We start from the raw sequence: 8,896 nt of genomic DNA, 5'->3' as shown, positions 1-8,896 counted from the left end.
AAAAAAAAAAAAAAAATTCTTTTCTTTCTTTTATCACCTAAATTATTACCAGGACGTCACCTCTAATGGGTTGGAGGTAAGATGTATCATTTCTGTTGTTCAACTGTTGGCTGATAAGGGACTAGTTGTATGAATGCATTGCTCACGTGAGTTGTGACTTAGATATAGTGGATTAGGAGTTTCTAATTCTGATTCCTATGATTTGACCAGCAGACCTGTTTGTTACGATTGTTATGGCTTACGACTAATGAAGATTTTTATTGGCTATCATTTCTACATTGGGTTTGAGGCCCGCAATTCAGTTACAGTCTAAATGAACCTTTTACGTATGCTATGACTGTTGGCTAACTTTCATTTCATGGATGATGGCAGTGCAAGGTGTGTATGCAGACATTTATGTGCACAACATCAGAGGTGAAGTGCAAGGAGCATGCTGAAGCTAAACATCCAAAATCTGATCTCTATGCCTGTTTTCCTCATCTCAAAAAGTGAACTGTTTAATTAGGTGTCAAACATCCTAGCAGAAAAAAAGTCGGTATTATCTGCCCGTCACTAGATGCAACAGTCAGCCCAATCAAGTTGTGAACTGGTTGTATGTGTGTGCTCGTTTGCGACTCTCAAGTTGTGTTAGTGGTTTGTCCTAATTGTGAAGCCTCCTGCCATTGAGTCAATTTATTATGTGAAATTGAACATGCAAATGCTGAAACTAAAACCGTCTTGTGAAGAAATACCAGAAACCAGCTGTTATCTTAGAATAGCTAAACTTCAGCTTTAAACAAATAAATAGCCACCAAAAATGGCCAGACGTCATTTTGATCGATGCACAAAAACGATCGACCTGCAAAGGGCTATGAATTGATAGAGCTGCAAAAATCCAGATACTGTCATAGTAAGCTGCTAATTACGAGTGTTCATGGTTCGGTTTGGATTGATTTTTTCCTAAAAAGAAATCAAACTAAGTCGGTTTTTCAAATATTAGAACCAAATCAAACAAATTAAGTCAGTTTTTTCTCGATTCGGTTTATGTTGGGTTTTGTCGGTTTTTCGGTTTTTTTGCTTATTTGTCGGTTTTTTCTTAAATATAAGACACACACTACCAAATATATATTCCGGCGATCGCATTATCAACGTAACACTATCAAATCAATTGCTCTTTGAGAAATATATTTTTTATTAAAATATATTGATGATAATTGAATCAAATAGTGATGAATAATTTAAGGACTCAATTAAAAATATATATTTTTTAACATGAAATGGATTCTTACACTTGACAAAAGAAAACTATCAATCAATTCTTACACTTGACAAAAGAAAACTATCAATCAAACTAGAATATAAAGGTAAAAAACGGTACTAAAAGTGAAACCAATTAACATTCACCATAATTTTTTTGAAACTTTGTATAAAAATATACATATATATATAGGAGTAATAATAAATGTGAAATAGCTACTCCTATATTCTTAGATTCTTATTACGATATGTGATTTTGTTCGCCTCAGGTACTGTATTCCCTGTTGCTATTATTTGATACTACTTATCCTTTATCTCTCCCTTTTTCTCTTCCATCTTTCTTCCTTCCTCTTCCCTCTTCCTCTTCTTGACCTTCTTGAGCCGAGGGTCTATTGGAAACAGCCTCTCTACCTGCATTAGGTAGGGGTAAGATCTGCGTACAGACTACCCTCCCCAGACCCCACATGTTGGGATCAAACTGGGTTTGTTGTTGTTGAAATAGCTACTCCTATAGTCGGTTTGGTTCGATTTTTCGGTTATTTTTTGATTAAAAACAAAACCAAACAAAATTTGATCGGTTTTTAAAATTCAAAACCAAAACCAAACCAAAAAGTATCGATTTTTTTTGGTCGGTGTGGTTTGGTTCGATTTTTCGGGTTTTTATGAACACCCCTACTGCTAATTTTACAGCGCCAGGAGAAAACATGTATGTTATCGAAAAGCTGTTAGTAGCAACGGATTCTCACGTTGTCTCTTTAGAGTAATAATTTGATCAACATACCATGTCTGCAAAGAGAAAAAAATACATTAAGTTGAGCTTCTTTGGAACGAAGCATGCATAAGTACATTTTAAATCACAAAACCCAACCCTGATGTTGAATGCTTAAGCTTGGCTTCGTTTACATAGACTATGATAGTCAGATGGAGAGTACAGACTGCTTAGTTAGCTTGTCAATACAATTCTAAAAATCTGTAAGAACCACATTGAGCACAATGGAGATGCTTAGATACCAAATGTTGATGGCTAACCAAAACATTTCATTGATCAGCGGAGCTTGGAAAGTTATAGTGGTGCATTGAAGCAGCCAATACAAAGATAGGAGAGTTAAGCTAGCTAAAAGGTATGTTTAACAGTAGAGTAATTTCGGATAAGTGAGTTCCTTGTTCAGCTTGAATTGATAGTTGAATAGAATTTTTGTAACCTTTTATAGTGGATTGATGTGTCTAATCGCGCTGTTAAAACTTAAAACGATGGAAGCCGTTGAGAGTTGGGCGCCACGTTCCTGAGTTAAATCAGATTTTGGCCACTACAATACTGAAATTGTTTAGCTCAAAAGTTGTTAAACACTTTTTAAGCAAATCAATCAAAAGAAATGAACGGGTAAATCCTAGTTAAGAATAATTAACTCTAGATCCGATACGAATAATATGAGTAGAAAAACATAGCCGAGTATAGATATTGGGCGTGATTATAGCCAGATTTAATAACATAAAGAAAGATGCATTGAATAACATTAAATGGCAATAAAATGTAGATAAAGAAAAAGATTCACCCGATCTTGAGTGAGTCGGATCTTCTCTCATTTGATAAAGATGAATGATAGACAAAATACAAGAACCATTGGACCCTTTTTGGATCTGATGAAGGTTTTGGATCACAGATCCTCTTCTCTCTTGTGAGAGATGTGTTTACATATTTTCTAGAAAGAGGGAGAGGGAGAGGGAGACCGAGAGAGAGCCTCTCCTTTTTGGGAAGTCCTCTCCTCCTATTTATAAGGGGGGGATATTCATAGAAAATCCTTAAAAAAGGTACAATTTGCAGGGAATATTCGGTAGAATATTCCTTTTGAGCTTTCCAAAGCAAACTAGATGTTTGATGACGGTCCGACCTTGGCATGTCCGACCACGACCATTGATGACGGTCCGACCTTGGCCTGTCCGACCTTCGCCTGTCCGACCACGTCCACGACCACGACCTCGTGACGAATTTCTCTGATCTAATTTTGACCCATACAGTTAGTCCCTCCGCTTATCGAGGTCGCCTCTTGGTCGAGCTCGGTGAGCGGACTTCACTGATCGTAGTTCGAGAAATTCAAATGGGGAGGTCGACTAGTAAGGGTTGCAGCTGAGGACGCTGATGCCGAGGGAGAATATCTTGGAGATGGTGGTGAAGAGAGTGGCGATGGTGACACCGAGTGAAAAGATAGCTGTCTTTTTTTTTTTGGACCATTCATCCGGGTCGTATGTAATCTGCGACTATTTGCGCAGTGACTTTGTATAAAGAATAACTTTTCGTTATTATTCGCCTTGTATTTTTCCATGTTTTTGCTTTTCGCGACTTTGGTGCGAGGTAGATTCCCGCATGGCGAGTCCCGATCTTTCTTTCCCTTTATATTTTCTGACGACACTTGGCCTTAGGGACATTTTGAATTCTCTTCGGCGAAGGCCCACGGCCTTGGAGGGTATTATTTCGATTTTGTCGAAATATTGACCCGTCATCGTTCGATCGAGGTCGAACACTTCTTCTTGGCGGAGGCCCTTGGCCTTGAAGGGTGTTATTTCGAACTTGTCGAAATATTAACCCGTTGTCGTTCGATCAAGACCGAACTCTTCTTCTTTGGCGAAGGCCCTTGGCCTTAAAGGGTGTTATTTCGACTTATCGAAATGTTAACCCGTTGTCGTTCGATCAAGGTCGAACTCTTCTTTTTGGCGAAGGCCCTTGGCCTTAAAGGGTGTTATTTCGACTTATTGAAATGTTAATCCGTCGTTGTTCGATCAAGGCCGAACTCTTTTTTTGGCGAAGGCCCTTAGCTTGTAACTCAGTTTGAGCGAGGTCGAACTTATCAAACTTCGATGGCGAAGGCACATAGCCTTTAACTCAGTTTGAGCGAGGTCGAACTTTGTTACACTTTGATGGCGAAGGCAATTAGCCTGAGTCCCAGTTCGAGCGAGGTCGAACTGTAATATGTCGATGGCGAAGTCACTTAGCCTGAGTCCCAATTCGAGCGAGGTCGAACTGTAATATGTCGATGGCGAAAGCACTTAGCCTGAGTCGATGGCGAAGGCACTTAGCCTGAGTCAATGGCGAAGGCACTTAGCCTGAGTCGATGGCGAAGGCACTTAGCCTGAGTCCCAGTTCGAGCGAGGTCGAACTGTAATATGTCGATGGCGAAGGCACTTAGCCTGAGTCGATGGCGAAGGCACTTAGCCTGAGTCCCAGTTTGAGCGAGGTCGAACTGTAATATGTCGATGGCGAAGGCACTTAGCCTGAGTCGATGGCGAAGTTTGCTTGAGTCCCAGTTCGAGCGAGGTCGAACTGTAATATGTCGATGGCAAAGGCACTTAGCCTGAGTCGATGGCGAAGGCACTTAGCCTGAGTCCCAGTTCGAGCGAGGTTGAACTATAATATGTCGATGGCGAAGGCACTTATCCTGAGTCGATGGCGAAGGCACTTAGCTTGAGTCGATGGAGAAGGCACTTAGCCTGAGTCCCAGTTCGAGCGAGGTCGAACTGTAATATGTCGATGGCGAAGGCACTTAGCCTGAGTCCCAGTTCGAGCGAGGTCGAACTGTAATATGTCGATGGTGAAGGCGTTTATCCTAAGTCCCAGTTCGAGCGAGGTCGAACTGTAATATATCGATGGCGAAGGCGCTTAGCCTGAGTCCCAGTTCGAGCGAGGTCGAACTGTAATTTGTCGATCTTTGATGGCGAAGGCCTTAGCCTTAAAGGGTTCCCTGGGGGAGTCCCAATTTGCTTAATTTTTCTTGCAATGGAGAATATGACGTATTTCCTGGGGGAGTCCCGGTTTGCTTAATTTTGCTTGCATTTGAGAATATTATGTATTTCCTGGGGGAGTCCCAGTTTGTTTAATTTTGCTTGTTTTTGGAGAATATGATGCATTTCCTTTTCGTGTATCTGGGAGAATGCTCCTGTTTCTCTTCCATTAAGAAAAATGGTTAGTCAAACCAAATTAAATCGTTCGTTACCTCGATTTGATCGGTTGGCGAGTGGAGAGGAGCGGCCATGTTCACTCCTCTAGTTATGCTTTTAGTGGCAGCTACCAATTTTTGCGTGGCTGTCCGCTTTAGTAAAGTTTTTTTTTTGTACAGATAGCATATTATCTGATAGAGGAACAGTTGGGGAAGAAGGGGGCACCAGATGACCACATCTCTTTTGTGTGTCTTCTTGCAGATCCACGCTATTGTCTCGTATTTTTGGGGGGATAAACAAAGCAATCATGGAAATGAAGGCGAAGTAAACCGGAAGCTTGGCCAACATCATCCTTGATCTGTTTTTCAAGCCTCTTCCTGAGCTTCTGTTACAAACAATGAAGGAGAAGCAAGAAAACTTGAAGTAGTTGACACAATAGTTGCTGTCTCTTTCTATATTGATTAATATTGATACGAAAACAGCAGGACCAAGGGTCAAATCAAGTTATCCACTTGGATATTTTCTGTTCCATGGTTTGGACTTTAAGAGGAATCACGAAATATTCTACAGTTGAAATATATAATCAAATTTATCCGATGATAAGAAACGCCTTTGATTCGGCATTTAAAGAACACAGAAGTTGTACGAATATTCCCTTATACGGACAGTATATTAAAAATTTGAAGCTGCAAAAGCGAAAGAGAGTTTAAGAAAGCTATTTTGTCTTTCCATGTTATGGTAGACGGCGTGTCGGCTCGCCCTCCGAACTTGTAACGACCCGGCCGGTCGTTTTTGGAAATTACACCCCGATCCCCCATTAACTGTTTCCCCTAAGTTCATTTCTGCTATTTTGGTTTGCCGGGACGTTCGGTGTTGAGTTTTGGAGAGTTTTGGGACACTTAGTCCCTAAACGAGAGCTTAAGTGTTGAAAAATGGTCCGTAGTCGGAACAGTGTGAAGACGACCTCGAAATGGAAATCCGATGGTTCCGTTAGCTCCGTTAGGTGACTTCGGGGTTGGGAGCGTGTTCGAAATGTATTTTGGAAGTCCGTAGTTCATTTAGGCTGGAAATGCCGGAGTTTGTATTTTTGAAGTTTCCGGTCTGATAGTGAGTTTTTGATCGGAGGGTCGGATTGGAATTCCGGAAGTTACAGTAGTTCTGTCATGTCATTTGGGATGTGTGCGCAAAATTTCAGGTCATTCGGACGAGGTTTGGTTAGGTTTTTGATCGAAAGCGTGTTTGGTTGGAATTTGAGGTTCTTAGACTTGAATCTTTGATTAATTCGCATTTCTGGCGTTGTTTAGGGTGTTTTAAGGATTGGTACAAGTTCGAATAAGGTATTAGGTGGTATTGGTGCTTTTGGTTGAGGTCCCGGGGGCCTCGGGATGATTTCGGGTGGTTGACGGAAAATTTTGAAGTTGAATGAATTGCTGAAGGTTCTGTCATCTGGTATTTCCGCTTCTGCGGCTTGGGAAGCGCAGAAGCGGAGCCGCAGAAGCGGCTAGACCACCGCAGGAGCGAAATTCGAGTGCTTCTTCAGTTTTCGCAGGTGCGGAAGTTTAACCGCAGAAGCGGTTACGCACCTGCGAGATGGTAGTCGTAGATGTGGTCCTTGGAATTTTGTTTGAAACAGCAGAAGCGGTAATGAATCCGCATAAGCGGCAACCGCAGGTGCGGTGAAGGGCCGCAGAAGCGGACATCTTGACTTTAATGAAGAACCGCAGAAGCGGCTCGTGGTCCGCAGAAGCGGTCTCTTGTCCGCAGAAGCGGAAACCCCTGGACAGAAATAGAGATGTCGAGGGTTTGAGTTCATAAGTTGCAAAATCAATTGAGAGCTCGGTTTAAGGCGATTTTGAGTGGGATTTGAAGTGAAGATCACTGGGTAACGTTTCTTTGGTCCCTTCTTGTTATATTTCATCATTTTATAGTTAAATACACCATTGGAATTCGAATTTAGGATAAAAAATTGGAAGAAACTTCATAGACCTAATTATTGAGTTTTGAGTGGGCAATTGACCTCTGATTTGGGAGATTTTTATATGGTTAGACTCGTGAGAGTACGAGGGTTCTGAAAATGTGAAAATTATTCAATTCTGGGGCGTTGTCCTGAAGGGCATTTTGGTCATTTCATCTAATTTTACGCCGTAGCTTTGAATTTATTAGCAATACCAGGTGTTTGCGATGTTATTTACGATGTGTAATTGAATTGAATAGATTTGAGCCATTTGGAGTCGGATACTCATGGCAAGAGCGTGGTTTCTAGTTGATATTGAGCCGGTTCGAGGTAAGTGGCTTGTCTAACCTTGTGTGGGGGACCTTTCCCCTTAGGATTTGTTATTTGTTGATTTGAGTGCCTTGTACGCGAGGTGACGGTCGCTTACCAATTGTTGAAAAATCCGATTTTCCTTAAGATATTGGGATTGAGTTCCTTTCATATTTGCTTTATTCTACTTGCAATTATAACCTGTGCTAGATTAGGAAGCATGTTTAGTTGATTTAACTTGCCTAATTGCTTAAGTTGCCTTGATTGTACTACGTGAAGCATGCTAGGCCAGTACTACCTGTTGCTTGTCTTTTGTACTTCGTTTCCGTGTACCTTCTGGTTGTGATTGCGCATTTACATTGGGACTACGGATTTGGGATTCCGGTAGCTCCCCTCCTTGTTTGTTTACTTTGGGACTGCGGGTTCGATTCCCGATAGATCCCCCTGCACTTTTACTTTGGGGGTTCGATTCCCGATAGATCCCCCTGCACTTTTACTTTGGGACTGCGGGTTAGATTCCCGATAGATCCCCCCTGCACTTTTATGGTTGGACTACGGGACGGTATCCCGGGAGATCCTTCGGATGTACACATATGATGGACTACGGGCGGTATCCCGGGAGATCCACTGGGCAGTTGAGAAAAAAAGGGGCTACAGGACGGTATCCTGGGAGACCCTTATTGTTATCATTGATATTGAGCTGTGTTTACTCTATGTTTATTCTGTACTCGTGTAGTTGTTATAGCCTCGTTGACTTGTCTTATCTCACTGCTGTACTTATTATATCTATCAGATTCTTATACTGTTAAATTACTATTATTATTATATTTTGTCTCAGTAGGGCCCTGACCTTCCTCGTCACTACCCAACCGAGGTTAGGCTTGGCACTTACTGAGTACCGCTGTGGTGTACTCATGCCCTTCCTGTGCATGTTTTTCATGTGCAGATCATTCAGGTACCTCCACTCAGGCGCACTATCAGTGAGGCAGGAGGACTACGGAGACTTCGAGGTAGATCTGCTGCGTCCGCAGACCGACGAGTCTCCCTCTTACTCTATCGTTAGTACTTAGTTTTCCTTCTTCGGTTGTTAGAAATTCTGGAGTTTGGAACCTTTACTATTCACTTCTGTAGCCTGTGTTGCCCGTGAGTTTCCGGGTTTTGGGAATTGTTTTAGACTTGTGATATTGAGTTGTACTTGCCAAACGACATTCTGCACAGTTTCCTTTAGATATTTGATTTGATTTTCTCTATTTTTTCCGCAATTATTATATTTCTGCAATGTTAGGCTTACCTGGTCATGGGAACCAGGTGCCGTCATGACATGTTCACGGTTGGTGAACTAGGGTCGTGACAGAACTCGGGTGCAAAACACTCGGCTTACAATTAGCAGGATTTTGTTTTTGCACCCTATGGACCAAGATGGCGTATGCTTAGAAAAATCTGCTCTGTTCATCTTTTTTACTGCCT

The 8,896-nt window shown here is 41.8% G+C and overlaps 1 protein-coding gene across 1 annotated transcript in view; it reads left to right on the top strand.

Annotated features, from left to right (window-relative positions):
- Window positions 1-755, top strand: part of LOC109223644 (uncharacterized protein At2g23090-like) — a 4,090-nt gene extending 3,335 nt beyond the window's left edge. Inside the window, exon 3 of the mRNA XM_019388029.1 lies at window positions 373-755. Coding sequence (XP_019243574.1) covers window positions 373-492 — 120 coding nt within the window. The 3' untranslated portion in view covers window positions 493-755. The remainder of the gene's footprint in view (window positions 1-372) is intronic.

Source organism: Nicotiana attenuata, chromosome 3 (genome assembly GCF_001879085.1).
Source record: "Nicotiana attenuata strain UT chromosome 3, NIATTr2, whole genome shotgun sequence".
Classification (NCBI taxonomy): Eukaryota; Viridiplantae; Streptophyta; class Magnoliopsida; order Solanales; family Solanaceae; genus Nicotiana; species Nicotiana attenuata.
The sequence above is the reverse complement of the archived record's forward strand: the minus strand, read 5'-3'. Positions and strand labels throughout refer to the sequence as shown.